Source organism: Aethina tumida, chromosome 3, assembly GCF_024364675.1.
Source record: "Aethina tumida isolate Nest 87 chromosome 3, icAetTumi1.1, whole genome shotgun sequence".
NCBI lineage: Eukaryota > Metazoa > Arthropoda > Insecta > Coleoptera > Nitidulidae > Aethina > Aethina tumida.
Genome location: NC_065437.1, coordinates 20,642,819 through 20,663,807, shown reverse-complemented (window position 1 = coordinate 20,663,807; position 20,989 = coordinate 20,642,819). Strand labels below are relative to the sequence as shown.

Below are 20,989 nucleotides of genomic sequence, written 5' to 3'. Positions count from 1 at the left end.
TATTTTTGAAAATATGAAATAGTCCGATGGGGCAAAATCTGGGCTGAGTGTTTCTGCTTTCATCGAAGCGGGTTCTACTCTTTGAGTTCATCATTTCGAAAGTTGTTTCGTCTCCAGTCTAAAGTAGTGAACCAATGTTATACCTATTGTTAAATCATTAATAATTGGTATTTTTTTGAGGGGAAAGATGGCCAAACTCTAAATTAAAACATACTTATGAACCTAACCCTCCTCACTGACAGTTTTTCCAAACACATTTTAAAATGCTATTTTCATATTTCTAAAATTCAAGCAATTTAAAGTACATAAATGAATTAAAAACATTAAAAACAGATTAAAGTAGTAAACACTTTTGTTGTAATAATTTATATTATAAAACAAAATTCTAAACAGAATTTGCAAATGCGTTAAGCTGTAACCACTTATTACAAACCGGATCAACATTATAACGATAATTTGCAATAATTACTGATTCAGTTTCCTATGTATGTCGCGAATAGTTAAGTCAACATTAGGCTGGCCTTTGGTATATATATTTGGAGTATTTAATCGAATAATTACGTGTACCGATTAAAATTAATGTTGGAAAGTTCGCAACACAAATTAAAGTTAAAATAGAATACGGGATTCTATCTAATAGAAAGTTTATACCGTGCAGAGAACAGAGATTGAATTATCACGTTTGTCTCTTTAAATTTACAAAAGTACATACAATGGGTGAAAAACTTTTCGTTTGGACTTTAATTAAACTAATCTGATAACGTTGTAAATTAACAAAAAAATTTTACTTCTATAGAGTCAAACTAACTATTCTAAACATGATGAAATTTACCTGATTCTCTTAATGTGGGGCAAAACTTATACAAAGTTTAGATTTTTTTTATGAAAAGTTTCAATCACAGTGTTTTAAGTCACATTTTTCTAATGAATTTGTTTTATGTGATTAATTCAAATAATTAATTAAATTATTAGTCCAAGTAACAAGCTCTAATCTGATTTTACTTGTTATTAATTTATTATTTAAAATACACAGATATTTTTAAGGCTTCATTTTATTGCTATAATTTGATGATAAAAAATGTTAAACCATTTTTATAGCTCTTTTAGTACTTTTTTATTATTTATTTATTAATATCGAATTATAAATAAAACAGTTATGAGGATGATAAATGATTTTTAATACAACAAAAATTGTTAATAACATTACAAAAGAACTTTATAGATAAAGGAAAATTCATTTTAAATTACAAGCAAATTCTAGATTTCCTTGAAAATGTTAAAGGTTCAACGGACCCCCTAAGCTGTTCTAAACAATATACAAATAGCACCGAATATCTACTGGACATGTTAAACCAAATATACCCACATCTAACTGACAGAAAAATAAATAAAATAAATAAATATAAAAAAGTATTACCAAACTAAAAAAGAGAATAAATAGGCAAATAAAAGGAAAAACATTAACTGACATTGATAGCGACTCCTCTGAAGATAGCGTTAATTGAGAAGATAGAACAAATATTGCACCTGACCGAATGTGAACAATTTCGAGAAAAAAGAACGGACATACCCAACACTATCCAAGAAATCTTTGAGGACAAATTATCAGTCACTAACCTTATAAAATACCTAAAAGATATTCAAATGTATAATGAGATATAATGTAAAACAGCATATACATATACATATTCGCTAATAACATAATAATAATAATAAGTGGTTGATGCGGTTAATAATAAAAAATAATAATAATTACAAAAGATATATTTTATTTGTTATAAATTATTATAGTCATTCCAGGTGTAATTTGGCGAATTAAATTTGCTATTGATGACAAAGTTATTACCAAGTGAATAATGTATTATGACTAAATGGCACATATCATAAATACCTTGACAATACCATTTATATTCAGGTGCAAACAGATCATAAATTTTATATCTAGTAATGGGAATTTACACATACACATACTCACATAAATTCCTATTCCTATCCAACATATTTGTTCTTATGGCAAAAGAGTAGGTACATTCCGCAGGTTATGTTGAAATACTATATCGTCATTACGTCTTTATAAAACCCATCAGAAACAACATATAAAACTAACGCTTCACTGGTTCGTTGGATTGAACCAACGATAGATACGCTGGTAATACATTATTGAAAGATTTACTGCAAGTTTTCGACACATAATTCTTTTCCATGCCTCTATACAAACACTTCATATAAATTTAAAATTTCTTGTTATATATAGCCCGAATTTCAGTTTCATACCCAAGGGCTGGTTTAGCAGGCATCGGGAAAAAATAAACATAATCTATTACCGATATCTTCGAAAATTACATTGAAATCGTTGCCTCCAAGAATTTATTTTTAGGTCGCATGACAGTAAATTGATAACATTGTATTAGCCGGAATGAAATTGCTAAATCGTTAATTATGTATCACAAACTTGAATTATTCGATTAAATTCTTGGGAAATTTTAATTAATAGCCAGTTTATGCGAACAATTATCGACCTTTCCAAACTTGCATGTACTGAAAGAGACATTTTCTGTGTACTGCATTGCTTGGAAAATACCTCCGACCCATAGATATTTATAAATTTTACAGAAACGTCCGAATGTGAATGAAAATGGGCTTATGGAAAATTCAAGTTTCAGCAATAAGGACCCGGCAACTGGAAAGCTTAAAACGTGACTTTACCTTTTTCAACTTCCACAATAATGTTCGAGTCCTCAATGACGTTCCGTGTCGAATGCAAATATTTATTTGCCATACAATAAAAGCACTTCGCTTTACCAATCGGTTTCTTTGATTCAAATGCGTTTTTAATTAATGCAACCAATAAACGGAGGTAAACAGCAAACGCTGTAGAAAGCTACAAATTTAATATAGTTGAAAAGATGGCGAATGCGCAGACACGATTTAATTTTCGAGCGTTGCCTTTTTCCTCCAACTTTACAAGTACAATACAAATAAACTGAGCCTTAGATACAGAATTTGTAAGTGAAACTTACGTTTAACTTCGCTACTAATTTAAAAGTTATACCTAAGATTTTACTATTCATCATTTCATAAAATGTTCATCACTATATATTTTCTTCAGATAATGTCAGTGATCTAAATTTTGCTTTCGATAGTTTGAAATATTAAATACTAAATTACAATTTCATGTGTGACTTCTAAATGAGAATATACAATAAAATGCCGTTACTGTATGTTAATTTTCCACTCGAATATTCTGTATTGATTTTTGTGCATATATCTAAAATATCCAAATAACGGCAAACACAGAACAAGTCTGTGATTTAAATAAAATTTTAATTAATTTATCAAAGAATAGGAATAAATAAAAATTATATAAAGCAAAATTAAATGGAATGGTAAAGATGGTGAGTGCGCCGGTTGTGACTCCATAAACTAACATAAAAACACGATAAAAACAAGAAAGAGTTTAAATACTATGATACTTTGATTATGCTGACACAATTTTTCACATTCTGTTGTTGGCTTTGGAACGAACGTCCCTACTAGAGAATATAAATTAAACACACAATAAATGTTACAAACATTTGTCAAGCATCGACACACATTTCTGTAAATACATTCATTTGAAACAAACTGTTTGAAAAACTACAATAAATAACAACGTTTAACAGAAAAACAATTTTCCACAAATAAAACCATCTGGGGCACTCTGCAACTAATCTTATATTTTCCTTTTCTTGATAGCTTCATTCGGTTGCAAGATTCCTTTCAATTACAAACAAAATAAAACAAAATCCTAGTTCTTTACAATTTTTTTAATCCACATACAACCAACTTTCCAAGTTGTTAAATGATTAAACGTTGGAAATGGGAGCTCATAAAAACTTCATAATCTGTTACTATGAAATGATAAAGTTTTCAAAGGGAATTTCGTGGGCAGCAATTTAATTTGTTTTAACAGTCGATATTATTAGTGATGGTTATGATAATGGACAGGTAAATAATTAACCATGTAAAACAACAAAAAAGTGGAGGGATTTTTATTTACATTTTAAAATCAATAGAATCTAGTAACTATACCCATATATTTTACGGTGCGCATCAGTAAATTCTATTTACACTTTCTATGTTCTCCCTGATATAATAAAACCGTCAATCCGATGTGAGCTCTAAAGAAAGAGGCAAAGGCTTAACACTTTAGATAAACTATATATTGCTTCAAGCTCACGGTCGGTATATTGCATTATATATAGTTTTCAAGTAATATCTGTATGAAAGTATGAAAGAACCGTGGCGCGAAGTGTAGGTTTTATAACATTTCGGGCCCAAATTTAATATTAACGCTGTTTTTCTGCAGTTGATGTCGAAATTTCATCTCGATATCCAATTTAATAAAATGACGCGTTTCATCAAAATGAACAAAATCGTTTGCCCTTTGTTATTTTAATAAAATTCAACATATTCATTAGAAATTTTATTAAAGGTCTTAAGGATAATGAGGGCGTCAAATTTAACAAGCAATAAAAAATCTTTTATCAATACTAATAAAAACTACATATTGTTATACTAATAACTCAATCAAATTGTGTTTTTTTCATTCGTCAAATTATAATCACTAACTAGTAAACTCGTTTATTGGGTTAAATGAGTTATCTGCAACTAGCTTACCTAATAATCAAGAACGCCTCGCAGCCACTTAATTCCAAGCACAATCTGAAACAACAATAAGCCGTTCTGTTAAAATTTTTCACTTTTCAAACGGAAGCAAATTTTATGAAGTCGCTTTTTACTGTTCAGCTAAAGTAAATCGGATAAGAGGCAACTCGAAAACATTCGCTTACATAAATTTTTCTATTTCCTTTGGAGAAATCATATTAACTCGCTAAACGAGAAGATGATGAAAAGAAAGACGCTAAACGGTATTACCACGACAACGACAAAAAAAACACAAATTTACATATTTTTATGTGCGATACTCGGCTATGGATCTCCATTCCAATATTGGCTATTTGCTATTCATGATGTTTAAAGTTATTATTGTTATCGTAACGTTCGTTCCGTTTAAAATTGGCAAATCTAACAAAAATTATTGTTCAACAATTTACATAATTCGTTCTTCCAGACAAATAAATTATATATGACAGGATGATAGTTATATGACTATTCATTTTTAATTTATTTCATTTTTTTAATAAATATTGATTGTACTCTTCTTAATTCGTTGTCCATAGTATTTTTAAGAAATGAATGTAATAAAGTTCTCATATTTTAAAAAATATATTTATTTACAGCTTAGAGTAAATAAAAAATAATTTAGTTTATTATCACTCACTGGGTACATTAACTATAAATTTAAATTACTGTCTGATACGATGTTAGACGTTAGTGACTAAGAGCTTTGTGTACTTAATAATCCTCTGAAGTCTAATATTATACCGTTATTCAACAAATATTTAATATTCTAAAACTTAGTTAATAAAAGGCATATTGAAACTCCACATTAATATTCTGATATTTAATGCTTCTCATATAATGTTCTATTTTCATATGTGTACTTTCCAGAATCAAATATTATTAAAAAAACTATTAATTCTGCTTTTATTCTTCTTTTTTTCACATTGAAACTTTAAATAATTTTTTGTGTAAAGTTTTTTGAAATATTAAAACTTTAAAAATAATTATTTTTGTAATAAAAAGCTAGTACACAGAGACCAACATGAAAAAAAAAATTGGTAAAGATATGGTCATTGTTTTATAAACTTCAAATTAAGTCTGAAGCAAAAATATCAAAAATTAAAGAAATTAAAAAATAAAAAATTACAATATGATATAGATGGTTTATATAAAACACAAAGTTGCTTACCCTTCATTTGGTTTTACCGCAATTTTATTTTGTGGATTATTTTAAAGTTAAGGTATTTTCCAATTTAGTATTAGCCTGGTGAAGGAATCTGTGTATTTATAACACAGTTTTATGCATAAATCGTTTGCAAACTTCCAATAATTAATTTCTCACAGTATCCCCATATAACAAATTCAACTGTATTTAAAAAATTTACAGTTCATAATAAATTAAAATATTAATTAATTACTTATTTGTATTAATTTGTAAATTAATTTTAATTAGTTATACACAACGACGCCTAATTATTTGAATTGCTCCTACATACTATAGTCAACAATCTCAACGAAATTAACATTTTATTCATTAGTTAACTCGAACTACGTCCTTTTAAATTTTACAATGCATTAAAAACTATAATTTATCACTAATTAAACATCAGTTTATTCGCATGCCTCTACTAAAATTAATAAAGCTGGTTCCAAAAATCAACAAGGAAGCTCGTTACTCCCGGTGATAATTATTTATTTATTCCTTAGTTGGCTGAAAAGGCAAATAAATAAAAGGTCGAGAAAACAGTAATTGGTATGGTAAATTTAAATGTGTAGTAAATCGTGTCTCGTATAACAAATAACTGGAATAATTAAAACGTGGTAATGGTCTGGACTGCTTGAACATTTTCTCGGTGACGAATGGCGGTTTTGTAATAAGAAATGCCTTTAAATATTCTAGGAATAGCTTTTTGATGGACATTTTATACGTGGTGTCGTTTAAATACAAGAGCATAATAAATAACAAGTGTGTTTTAATTTATTATAATGGATTATAAAGTTATTCTAAATAAAAAAATTATAAAATATTTCCTCGCTGATGCAGTTTACGTCAATATTATATTTAATCAGCATAGATCACCACTTTAACGATCCTCTCACTTCTCTTTTGGTGGATCATTAATCGGATCACATTTAACTTCTTTTGGGCATTCCTCTTGCTTCCTCTTCTCTCGATCTTCTTCTTTCTCCTGCATGTTCATGTAGATATCGTAAAGCGTTTGATTTGGCGGGAAAGTCTGATTTTCCGTATATAACTTTCTATTTACAGGATTAATCAGCAATTCGTACAAGTCATTGTGCCTTTTATATTTTCTTGTTAGATCTAGATCTGTTCTACGTAATCCGTAAATACAACTATAAACTAGCCAACACATGTCCACAATAGAAATAATTAAGGTTGGAATAACCTCGGGTGCTTGGGATGTATACATACTTAAGCTGAAAGGGTTCTTTGCAGTAGGTGATAGGAATTTGGACAGATAGGGGTTCTTCAATGTATACTTCAATTTGCTATAATCCATTATAAGAGTTTTCACCGAGAATTTAGATCGTACGATGTGAATTTTATGGTATGTTGTGACATAAATGTCAAATCTAAGTCACTCATTTTCTACTATAAATAAAATCATTAACAATAAATTATATATCAGTAACAGAATTTATAGTACTTATGCAATAATATTTTAGAAGATATTATGTTAAAATGATAAATCTAAATGCGTATTCATTAGTGGCTTCGCCAGCCCTTCCTGTTTAACTTTCTTCGAATTACGGTAAGTTGCCTGAAGTTTAACATTGTGGCATATAAATTAAACCACAAGAAGACAAATTTTATGCAGCGTAAAACCAAACATATCTACAGCTTGTCTGCTTCGTCGAAGGGACTTCCGACGTGTGCCGAGTCAGCAATCGCTGAATTTCGGCTCATTTAGTACTATTCCAGTGGCGTTACTAAAATAATTGTCTGCCTAATTATTTGAATAAGGTATATAGCCTTCAAAGTAAAAGAAATCATCGTAAAAATGGAGAACATTAAAAAACAGGGAAGAAAACATTTTTATTTTTTTCTTTTATTTTAAAAAATTATAAAATTCGTATTTTTAAAAAGTTAATCACAAATTTAATAAACAAATGTAATATTATACAGGTAAACTATATTAATATTACTGTTTCATATTCTAACATTAACACATACAAAAGTGAAAGCTTATACAATACCGAACAGCTCATTCCGAATTCTTGAAGTGTGTTAAGTTGATTATGCGTCAATTCACATACGTTCACGTCATGAATAACTATTCAATTCTGTTTTCAGTGTCTATTCATAACAGATTTTCCACAGATTTTATTGCCATAATGCTTTACAATATAGAGCAGTCATCAGTCATCTTTAAAGTTACTGATTTAACCAACTGTTTCATGAAAGGGTTTCCTTCAGTAATGTTCATTGTTAAACAAATTGTGTTACACAAGCTTCAAGTTTAATTATAGAATATGCAAGATTGCATTATTAAAAATATTGATTTTAATATTCAAATTAAAATACAGTAGTCATATAAAATTTTGAACTAAATGTTTATAAAATTATATCAGTATTGTTGGTTCAGATGAACGATAAAACTATACAATAGGGACACAACCATAATAGACCAGAACTAAAGGTTTAACGGAGCTTAGATTGTGGTAAGTGATTGTGGAAATCAGAAACTTAAGGGTGTTAACAGCACATGTCACAAAGTGCTGACATTAGAGGAAGAGGGAAAAAAGAAAATTTTTCAGATAAAAAAATGAACTCATAAATCTCATCTAGCCACATTGGGGAAATATTATTAATGGTGCTTCGTTTTTTCGTCGATTGACTTGATATTAACTAGAGTGTACAACTGATAAAAAATGAATATTACAATCTTTCGATAATAATTTGCATTAACTTTTTATCATATCAGCTTTCCTCATTAGTAAACTTTGGTTGTATTTTATTCGCTTAGAACTTTTAATATTCAGTTGAGAGGAAAATCAAATTTCAGTTTTTATCAGTGATATATAATAGTTTCGTGTCGGGAACTTCCTGTATAGGAGATTGCGCCTCGGCTCTTAAAGTTCATAACAAACGGCTTCAAGTGAGAAAGAAGTTAGCGACAAACTTCCATTATCTTTGACTTGAATGAAACAATAGTGATAGTGGTTTAACTGTTATGAGGTATATAGTAGTTGTAGTTTGTTATAAACAGGTAATAAATTTATAAGACCGGAGCAAATATTTAAATAAAAAATTGCAAAGTGTACAAATTGTTAGAATAAAAGCAAAATATTCTGACTCTGAAAATGAAAATATGTATGTTTAATGCAAATCATATAATGAAATATTCAGTGGAAGTTACGAGAATTATTTCAAATAAAAACTCAGGGAAATGAAAAATAAACTAAACTATATCATATTCTATTATTTTTAATCAAGTTGAAAATGTAGGTATTTAATTATTGTTGAGTGGTGAAGTTGTCTGGTATTTAATGAGAAACATGATGCGTAAATTTTTCAAATACATTTGGCAGTATGTATTTATAAAAATGCTTTCAAATTGTAGATCGATTACATTAGGTACTTTTACTTCTAATTTAAAAATCTATAAACACCATTTTTGAAGCTCCTGCAATTCAAATTGATAATATTTTACCTACTCTTTTTGAGTGCATCATACAATATTATCGCTTCACTATTTCCCATCTCAATAGATAAGATACACTAGAAGTTTTCCGCTTTCCTTGCGAGAATGGGCAAACAAAAACTTTAAATATGTTAAACAACTTCGTCGAATAACGACGTTTATGGAGTTAAGCTATACATAAACAATAAACTATCACAACACGTCGTCGAAAGTTAAAAACAAACGGGAACTGCAATTTGCAAAGCTAATAGAAAGTTTTTGGGGAGTCGAATGAGAGTCAGAAACAAAACAAGGTACCAGGAATTTACTAATCTATAATTGTATATATTTATGTTTTTCAATTACTCAAATAGTAATTGTCTGATAGGGAACTGCACTAACTTCGAAACACTTTAATGTTCATCCAAGGTTTTTTATTTGTACTTTTAAAACAAACAAAACGATGCCAAATGTGACTTTTTAATTACATATTTCGCTTTGTGGTTGATACATTTTGTAAACAATGGTTGAAAAAAGAAGTAGGACAAATTGCCTTACCCGGAACATTTTAGTGCTACAAAAATTGTTTTCCTTCTTCAGGACTTACAAATTTTATTTATTAGCTGTAGAGTTAAACATAAAAATTTGTAATAAAAACAATTTTCAAATTGTAAGTAAAATTAGTAAAATTATTTTCTATACCTTGAGTCCATCAGTGTAACATGTGAAAAACAAAAACTTACTTTCACAATAACAATATGTATGTATATTTTTAGACGTGTTTAAAATTATTTTCAGATAATGAGTAATTATTTTGCTACATGTATTTAAAATAATTTTGTGTCAAATGTGTGATAATATTTATTTACTTGTTGTCAAGCATATTTTCAAATCGTGTCTAAATAATATAAAAATATTAATTAAACATAAAACATTATAAAAATAATTTAAAAATAAATTATATTTTTGTAATAAATCTTGCAATGTAATAATCTATTTTTCTAATAAATCATATTGTATTAGGCGTAGGAGTTTTTGTAGATAAATTTTTCATATAATTTTAACTTAATATTATATTAACAATTCACGAATCAACTAATTTTAGATCCAATTTAGTAAAATTATCTGCGAACTAAAATTTCATGCAAATATTTGTATATTTATTATACTCCCAATTGAGTTAACGCAATAACTTGTTGGAAGTTGGAAAGTGAAAATGCTCAAGGGCGGTTTTAGATAATTAAGTTAAGCTGTATGCTGAAATTTAATTGTGAAATAAATGCGATTTATACCCTTGATAAACACATACGTAGTATACTGCCATGCTGTAATAATTATAATTATACGTATTTCATAAATTTAAACACTTAAAAGCAATATATTTTTTATTTAAATATTTATAACCATAGAAAACATGTATGCATATACAGGGTGTCATTAGAGGTATAAAGAGATCTAAAAGACATATCGACAAGAAGTTTTCTATCATCATATTCTTTTAGAGATTTTCAATTTTTAAAAAAATTATTCACATTTACCCAAGTTTTACTAATAATTGTAATGCTGGAAAGTTCAATCATCATTCGTCATGAACTAATAATATTATTCCAAAATGTTGAACCAGATGTTAAAATAAGTCAAGAATGAAGTTTATAAGAATTAAACTGTATAAAGGAACTAAGAAACAGTTAGTTGAATCACTTAGTATATGTAAATTGTATGATTTTTTATTGTACTAAACAAAATATCTATTATGTTATAAAATACAGCCGGCAATTACTTGACCGACCTATGCAAAACTGCAGTAACAAGTTACAAAGTGCAAGCATATAGTTCATGGACGTGTTGAAGTCGTGCGGGGATTACATTCATAATATCCGATAAAACCGGATATTACAATCCCGGTTGCAGATTGGAAGTTTGATGAGGCCCCGGAGTCCGTCGAAATTTGTACTTCTGCATTCATAACGCCAGATACTTTCGATGCAGTTCAAGCGACGGGCAATTGTGGAATGTTACTAATTAGATTCGACACCATTTCGAAGATGATTAACATGATGGGCTTTCGACTAATGCGATTGGTAAATAATTTCCATCCACGGTTCGCTCAATCGGTTTATTAAATTCCAAGTGCGATTAATTTCCAATTTTACATCGATTAAAACTTTTCCTTCCCTTTTGGGGGGGCGGCTGTCAGTCGATTTTTTAGGTATTTTTTGGTGAGCTGCGGAAAATATTTTAATTACTATCACAGAATTCGACGATATTGCCGCCGCGGAAGTAATAAATGCATTTAAACAACGAATGAGACCACCACCACTGATTACATCTTTGCCCACTAAAATCGCGACTTAATTAGAATATCATGCGTATGTTAATTGGATTTGCGAATCCCAACATTGATACACCAACATATTCCTGACACAGTTTGTTCGGTGCACATTCAATTAGTTGACATTACACTACCTGGATACTGAGACATGTGTATTCTATAATTGATATGGAAATTGATGCCAATCTAATCAGTATTCAATCATTACTAATTTCGAATTGATAGTTAAAAATATTCATGTGTCATTTAGAGATCTAATGAGCCAGTAAATTTATCTAAATAATAAATATTGAAGTACATACTAAATCTATTATCACAGTTGTGAAATTGGCATTATATTAAAAATTTTGAACTCAAATTCTTTGTATTTAACCAATATTTATTGCTAGTCCTTCATTATTTGAACTGTGTTTCAATTTTTTTTACTTGTCATAAAAGCACATTCAAATTGTTCAATTTTGAACTATTATTAATTAATACTTTTCTCATCGGGGCTATTCAATTAATTAACTGTATATTTCTTGTTTTGGTGTTTCGGTTCAATAAAAAATTGCTGAGTTATTTCTGCATATTTCAAATAAATATTTAGATTCAAATATGAGTAGATACATTAAATACAATTCAATCATTTAAAAAAGAACAATTTAAAAAAAAGTACTATTTGATCCAGTTTTGACAAATAACAAGTTAATCTCTTTTAAATCTAAATTTACCTTTTCAGTGGGGATATCATCGAATAATATTGGTGACAATCAATATCAACAAAATGTTTTCACTACAACGCAATATTGTCCTATTCAAAAGTGTTTCCAAGTTTATTAATTCAATTTAAAAAAGATCAAAAAGAATTTGGCAGCGGTGGGATTCGAACCCACGCCTCCGAAGAGACTGGTGCCTTAAACCAGCGCCTTAGACCGCTCGGCCACGCTACCTTATACAAGGTTTACTATTTCGAAAATATTTCAAGACAATTCAATAAATTAATTCCTTGGAATCTATTTATAATGGTAACCTAGATAAATCTACATTCCAATGTTATTTATAGTATCTAGAAACATGTTGAGCATGCATTAATTATCACAACATTCACACTAATCGATCAGAACTAGTATCAATTTTATAGCTTGAATTAATTAACCAATAAAGCTAAAAGGACATATATGTAATATTTATTTAATTATTTCTGACTAGAGGCTTCCTTTACAAAAATATTTCAAATGATGTACGTTTATGTTAAATAAGTAATGAGTGTAAAAGCTCAATATTTAAAAGCTGTCCATTAACTGGAATTCAATTCATCAAGTATTTTTAATATGGACCCCTAATGGAAGCCAAAGTTTCACATAATATTAATGCGAATTATTCGCCCCAGCCAGGAACATTACATTCCTTTTATGAAACACCCCACGAATTCATGAACGTGCATTTATTTTGACGTACCAATCAAAATGACCGGATACGTTGAAACTAAGAGAATGATTAAACTTTATTAAGTTAAACATTTGCTACGTTAGAATGGAAGTTGCATATTTGGTGGTCCGCGAATACCACAGATGGAATTTGTTGCATGTTGACTTTTATCAGCATTTAATGTTGCGCTATTCGGAATATTTCATTTCTCGAGTTAACATTCAGACGAGATTACATTTCCAACTATCTTCACATTCGTGCCAGTTTCATACCTGGCTGATATTATTTTGAGAATACGCGTGAAACTATAATTGAAATTTTAATAAAATTTTAACGAGCTAATAATTAAGTTTTTTGTATTTAATTAACTGCGAACAACGAAATCTGTTCACAAATTCAATATTCGTAAATGCCCGGACGTAACATTTCAAATTAATTAGTAAAATTTATAATTGTTTACAATAATGGCATCGGGGAAACAATAACTTCCAACTGTTTCCTATTTTATGAGGATGATTAGTTCCTAGTCGGCTTCGCAAATTCGTGAAATTCGCTTTGATTTTCGAGAATATACTGCTTGCGATACGATTGTAATGTAACATTTCAAAATTATACAGTTAAACTGTTAGCAGTTTATACAACTTCTGGTATTATAAGGCGTCATTGTGCAAATAAAGACACTGCTAAAGGGCGAGTCGAGTTACGAATGGAATTGTGGAAGTCCCCAAAGAATACTATATTTTTGATAAACCGATATACTGGGTTTTCGGATATCAGTACACCAACTGAAAAGGTACATGCCTGATGTAAAAGATGACATTAAAAATGGTGTTAAAGTAGACCCTGAAATAGACATATCTTCGACATTCATAGTAAATAAATAAACACATTGAATTATCAATTTTATTTTTTACGGGGCAAAGGTGATACTTAAAATCTCCTTAAATAAATAATTATCTTACGACGTAATTTATAACGTGAAAAAGTACTTATCTAAAAGAGAAGCTTCAATAAATCATTCTTATTTAAATTTTCATCAGATTGGCCGAGAGATCTAAGGTACCAAAAAAATATAACAAAATTTACGTAACAAGTTTTACTCATGATCAAAACGAAACCTAACAAGTGGAATGTAATTTAGTTTCACTTTATTGTCATCATTACCTTTGGGGACGTTGGAAAAATTTGCATATCTGACAACATTAATCCTACATTCAAAAAGATTTTGTTAAATTTAGACTTAATTTAGTACTGATACAGATAAGGTATTGAGGATCAAAATTAATTTATCATAAATTGCAACCCGCCAACTAGTCGTAAGCATCAATTCTGATATTAAACTCCCCGAGTAAGATATTGCCAGTAATTGGATGCATCTATCCGTAATGGATTTGCCTACAATTTTCTGTTAATGCGACGAAAATTCGGCTGCTCTATTGTTATATGGATGGAAACAGTTCATCCCCATAACTCGATTACTATTATAGGACCATGTTCAGATAGGACGGAAGGATAAAACCGGCACTACGGATAAAATAATTCAATCTACGTCTGGAGCAGACGGGGCCCTGCTTGCGATTTAAATGGAATTTAATGTGAGGGAATTCGTTGTTTGTGTGTGGTAATATTGTGGCAGTATGAATGGGATGCCTTCGGTTCACTATTCAACAGTTCATATTGAATAATATTGTGTATTAAAATATAGTCTGCGAACAAAACAGTGTTGACTGTTCTTCAATGTTTCTGCATATAATGAAGGTTTGGAGTAACTTGGTGCGACGTTCTAATTACAATTGTAATTAAATTTACGAAACTGCAGAGAGAGATTCGATATTTAGGCAGAAATAAATTTAATTAATACTTTGATGAAACTAATATTTCTCTGGGATACACACTTGTTTTAATAATTTTAGTTCATTATACAGGTATACAGGGTGTTTCACCTAACATATTCATTAGAAGTTTATGGAGAATGGAAAAAGGTATTTATTTGAAAATTTTATGGCAATTATTACTTGACTTGCACTATTGTTCTAATTTACTTTGAACGAAATTTCCTTCCGGTTTCACCGGAATATGAAGACGTGCAAATTTTAGACATCTAAGTGAGTTTGACAGAGGGCTTAAAAGAGGCATTCATTCGTGAAAATTCTGAACCGGATGAATCGGAGTCGAAGCACCGACTGTAATTGTTGAAGGGCCTGAAAATGTCGTGAACATGTTGCGAGAGGTTGGGGAAGACGTCGAACAACAAACGAACATCAAGACTTCTGGTTTAGAACTTACAATTAGTAATTAGTTATTTTCAGAAGAAAAATGGTAATTGCCATTGTTTGTTTTCTTTAGGATCTGGCCCAAATATATACTTCCTTTACTATTGTAACATCGTCGTCAAGGATTAAAGTGGTGAAGACACCAACAGATTTTGGAAAAAAAATGGTATATCTGTTTGTGGAGAACATCGAAGATCTAGAGTTATGGTAATTTAGTAATATATACAGGAAATTGTGGAACCTTCACAATCCAGTTTTTAACGAGGCATTTAACATTCCAATGTTGTGTCATGCCAACAAAATCTTCGTATTTATCATCGATTGAAAACGTGTGAAGCCTAATGATGGAGACATCTCTCCATACAACTTTGTGGACTTTAGTGCCAAGAAGGCATGACGTACCATAGAAAGAACAAACCAACTCATTAGCTCAATGGCAACCCAAATCAATGAGTCTCTGAATCTTAGTTAAAACCCAATGATTCAATATATTTGTCTGATTTTTTAATAATTTACTATTATTTATTACCAATAATATTATTTATACACCAATAATTAGTTAAATGTAACCATTGGATTTATATGTTTATCTCATCTTATCTATTTTTATAATATTGTGTATATAAATAAGTTAAAATTATTTGATTTTATCTTTTCTTTTTAGTGTATTTTCATCATGAAGCAACCGGAAATAAATATATTCACGTACAGTAATTCACTTGCAAAGTAATACGTTGAATGATTAAAATCATAACTGTAAAAGCAGTATAATTCCTACACTAATATCACATCACATTTAATCGTTACTGAGAACAAATATTAAGGTGGATCTATATTGTCAAATATATACCAAGTAGAAATGAAAGTATAATAAATGAGAACGACATCAATAGAGCAGGAAAACGGGGAACGCTATAAGGTGATAATGATGACTGACGCAATAGGGTACGTAATATAATTAGTACCCAACTGATTTAATGGATGTGCCATTTGTCGCAGAATTCAACTCCCTGATATGCGGGCAAGACGACACTGACGTTCCTTTATCACAAACCCAGTCTGTCTCGTAAACCTGAAATTTACGAATACTCTTTTAATTTAGTATTCCACTGCTCGCGATAAAAAAAAGTAAATTTGCTTCAATGCGCTGCGAAAACGCTTTTGGAGATGTTCTTTTAAGGAAATTAAAAATGCATTTGGAGTGGTACGGTATAATAGAATTTCTAAATGTACTTATATTTTCACTGATTGGGTCATTCTATAAGAGAAGTTCTCATAAATTTTTTATTTATGAAACGTTTAAAAATTTTAAAACCATCGCAACAATCGACGGAGTTTAACCGATCCATGTGACCTTTAACCGAGCTGAATTGACTTGTTTCCGAGTTGTGGCGATATGGAAATTTCGTTAACCCTCAACTTCCATGAAATTTTTACAATTTAGGAAGAGTGGGATTAATGAATTTTTATTGGATTATTTTGGTCTATTGTTTTTGTTCTGGGTCAAATTTTTATTTAATTTATATTTTCCTATATACAATATAATATGATAAAGTTTTATTAAATTATGTATGTATATAAATTTTGTTGTCACACTGTTAATAAAATTAGAGAAATTAATGAAACTGAAGCGTCATAATCTCCAACATGCTTTGTCTGATATATATTTTCCATATACTTACACATTTGATGGCGTATGTATTTACTCAAAATATAATTCAATAAGTATATTAAAGTAATTAGATTTAATTTTGTTGTCTTTGACTAATTAAATAAACACTCCCTTATCACGCTTACACTTGCCAACTACCACTTGTCTAAACTCAATGCAATTACACCATATGCCAAAATGAAGTACGTGTTAAGATTCAAATACAATGGATAAGCCGTTTTGGACGCTTAAAGGGATTTTTGCGCGATATTTGTTTGTTGTTTGGGGTGTGTACATATTTAGGTCTTTGTCCACATTTGCATAAATCTCGTCGTGGAATTGCGGTCGCCTGTTAACCCTCCGACTAGGATAAGATCTTGCCGCACTTTCCACTACATGAGATTTTAATGGAAATGGCTACGGTAATGAACGCGGAGCATGGGGAAAATTAAATATAATCTACCATGCAACGTTAAGAGTAATTCATGCGCGATTATCCAACCAAACTACAAATTAATCTGACGTTCAGGTACATCTGTTGATGTATTTAGTCATAACTGGCAGATTTTATTCAAATAACGCAGTGCAACATTCAAGCAAATGCAGGTTACTTAACTACAATTAATCAAGATTAGAGTGAAAAAAGTCTTGCTTAATATATTTTTAAGTAATCTGAAGCTAGATTGTTTCAGTTTAATATTTTGCAGTGTTAAGCGCAAATGGGCAAAGTTAAATTAATTACTTCACCTTATCTAGAATACCAACTGACGCTCTTTGATTTATTGCCAACATTAATCAGTTTCTATCCATCGATTATCAATCAACTAAAACACAAAGATTCTGCATGGCAAACTATTTTTAATTTTAAATCGGTTCCATTCGATATCACATTAAAATTGTTTAATATATTCATTTATTCGGGTCTGTTGTTGTCCTTAATTTATCGGTTGCTGCTGATCCAATTTATTCAGGTCCTAAACGAATTGAAAATTTCCTTTTAGCTTTTCATCATATATTTAATTTAAAAATTCAATTGATGGAAAACACTAAATTTAAATATGTTAAATTAAAAGCTACATTTAAGGAGGACAATTAAACATACACTTACTGACAAGAAGAAGGTGCTCAAAAAAATCATAGGATGTTACAGAAAGGAGTAAACGATTAAAATTTGGTAACGTTTACTAATATAAACTTCTTTCAAGACTTTAGGTTCTACGACATAAAGTACAGCTTGGGATACTATACCTCAAGAGGAAGTAGACCACCTCATTGAATCATTACCAAGACCTGTTGGGGAATATTTAGATAACCTCGATAGACAAACACATTACTAAGTTATTTAAAAAAATCTAAAATCTTTGTTATTACTATATACATCTATATTTTATCAAAACAATATTATATTTGAACACACCCTTCTTGGTCTTGTAGTGTTGAGTATAATGTGTCCATTATAGGTTTTTAATTTGTCATATTTTATGGTCCTTCGTTGGAGATGCAATAGAAAAGTGTTATATACGAAGTAGTAAAAAGTGTAATGAACTTTCATCGTCACTGCATTTAATTTTTTCGTGCCGTCGAAGAGGTTTTTTCATTAACATAATTCATGTCATTTCTTTTGGATCGTTCACTATCGAAAATCCATTTTCCTCTTAATGGAGGTGTATACCCTTTAAATTTGGTTATCTGCGTCGTTAAAAAGTAATTCCTGAAAAAAATACAAGCCAGCAACACAACCACATATTTAGCAGGCGCAATTTTTGATTATCACAGAAAATCAATTTCATGCCACCTCTTGGAACTTATCAGCCTCAACACATAAATGGTTACTTCAACAAAGGGTCATTTTTTTAATGAGTATTGAAAAAAGATTAGATACAACAAAACAAATTATCAATTAAAGTTTGAATTTATTTTGCACATTTTCTACAATTTTTATTAATTTTGTAGTCATTCATTAAAAATAGCTTTTATACTCGTAACGTTAACATTCTCCATAAGTGAATAAACACTGATATTTAATTAAATTTTATAAAGTGTCCAATGTTATTTTAAACAATATACTGGGCTTCATTAATCTTGTTAGCCACACAAGGAAGATTATAACCCAACCCATTTCCACACAACGCAATTCAGGATTATACGTACACGTAGGTATGACGAATAGACATTACAAGGTTTCAAAATGCGATAATTGAATTAGATCCGTTGAAACGTTAACGCAAGTAAGTTAGCAGTGCTTTCCGGCGAGGATAAACGCAAATGTGCAGTCAGCAATTTGCTGCGTCCGACATGTTGTGCCACATGGAACTTTCCCCACATAACATAATTTTATACATACGCAAATGTGACTATTAAATTTATAGAGGCTTTTAATGTTGAACAATTCTGCCTTCAATACTGCAAGTGTAAAGTGTTTAGAATCATTTTCTAATATTTTCACTGGGTATTGCGGAATTTGTTTTTGATGTATATTAGTTCGTTGTCCATTATGGCCCATAATAGTGCCTTTTATTTACCATTTTCACCATGTTATTAAACATATTTTTGTCAAATTGAAATCAGCTTCAAAAGAATTTTTTCATGGTAGATAAAATATAAAGGGTATTCGAAATTCCCTACTTAAATGGAATGCCGCATTCCATTTAAAAGTATTGGCTTTGGTCTGTCACGCTTGTATGTATACAAGCGTGACATACATATATGTATATACAGATTAAATTTGGCATATATTATTTTAAATAACCTTTGGTTGGTTTTAGCTTTCATAACTCCATTCTACAATTTTAATAGAAATGAAAAAATATTTATATAAAAGTGTTAATCAAAAATTTTGAATGTCTGTCACGTTTCTTGCTATCACTGTTTATTGGTTTTATTAATAATATTGCTTTTATTTCAAACATATAAAGTTCTTCCTTCTCGAGATTTGGTACATGGATTTGAACATTTGTTTCCGTTTTTTTTATAGCCCGTTAAAATTTCTATACACTGAGATTGTTCTCTTTCTAAAAACTCCAGTTGCGTAGAATGTTAAAATTTGATGAATATATTATCTGACTTAAACATGGGAAACAGTAAGTGGGGTAAGAAGTAAGTTAAGAATTATTTAAGAAATTAAGCTTTTACATATTGGTGGGATATTTGATTGTCTAGAAATGGACAATTCTCATTATTTTCCAATATAAAATAGACAATCATAATATTCATTTATTAATGATTTACTAATGAAATTTAAATAAAGCCAATTAGATACACGTAATACTTTTTAATAATGAATAAATTTTTAAATGTATTTGTTATTTCATGTATTTCTTGAATTAAAACTTAGCTACACAACAATGTTCATAGAAAAAAAATAGGTAGTGTTATTTGAGTTTGATATAATTTTTATTATTTTGATTTTACATAAGCATACAAACCATATATTTCCGCAAAGTAATGCATACATCAATGAATATTGAGTTCAACAAGATTTTAATGCATCAAAACATGTATGATGATGTACTATTTTTAAAAATAAAAATAAAAAAATATATGTCAGAAGTGGGATTCGAACCCACGCCTACAGAGTAGACCAGAACGCTCACATAACCTACTATTAATAGGCAAGGTAATCCTTGAGTCTGGCGCCTTAGACCGCTCGGCCATCCTGACATGGAAATTTTTGTATCATTTTTTATTGAAGGGACAAAATTTGTATTTAATATAAAGATAAGATAAGATAGACAACAATAGATAACATTAAAATAACTTTACTGTATTATCAACACAGAATATCCATAACACAATTATTTCGCGTCTTTTCGTTGATAAAAAATAATTTTGTAAATTTAAAAAAAGTAATGTTTCCGCCCGGGATCGAACCGGGGACCTTCCGCGTGTTAGGCGGATGTGATAACCACTACACCACGGAAACAAGTTGATTTTAAAATAAATGCATATCTCTGCAAAATGGAAGGCAATCAGTATCCATCCCCCAATTATCAATATTTTCACAATTTTGTTC

General features: G+C 29.7%; 2 protein-coding genes and 3 non-coding genes across 7 annotated transcripts in view; all 5 read right to left on the bottom strand.

The window, feature by feature from the left end:
* The window catches only part of LOC109607399 (tyrosine-protein phosphatase non-receptor type 13), an 88,771-nt gene that overhangs the window by 62,453 nt on the left and 5,329 nt on the right, over positions 1-20,989 (bottom strand). For 2 of the 3 annotated variants that reach the window (XM_049964400.1, XM_049964399.1), the window contains one exon: positions 4,660-4,704. The exons of the other annotated variant lie outside the window; for it this stretch is intronic. The gene's annotated coding sequence lies outside the window, so the exon portion shown is untranslated. The remainder of the gene's footprint in view (positions 1-4,659; positions 4,705-20,989) is intronic. 3 annotated transcript variants of the gene reach the window in all.
* Positions 6,619-7,259, bottom strand: LOC126264846 (uncharacterized). Its single transcript, XM_049964411.1, has one exon. It carries the CDS (start codon positions 7,185-7,187, stop codon positions 6,762-6,764), a length of 426 nt encoding a protein of 141 aa, XP_049820368.1. The 5' UTR covers positions 7,188-7,259; the 3' UTR covers positions 6,619-6,761.
* Trnal-aag (transfer RNA leucine (anticodon AAG)) lies at positions 12,494-12,575 on the bottom strand. Its single transcript has one exon. It is a non-coding gene; the product is annotated as a tRNA-Leu (tRNA).
* Trnal-caa (transfer RNA leucine (anticodon CAA)) lies at positions 20,519-20,637 on the bottom strand. Its single transcript has 2 exons — positions 20,600-20,637; positions 20,519-20,563 (listed from the first exon to the last, which is right to left on the bottom strand). It is a non-coding gene; the product is annotated as a tRNA-Leu (tRNA).
* On the bottom strand, positions 20,827-20,899 carry Trnav-aac (transfer RNA valine (anticodon AAC)). Its single transcript has one exon. It is a non-coding gene; the product is annotated as a tRNA-Val (tRNA).

Coding starts and splice junctions, on each gene's coding strand:
- LOC126264846 (XM_049964411.1), bottom strand. CDS start 7,187: ATGGATTATAGCAAATTGAAGTATACATTGAAGAACCCCTATCTGTCC.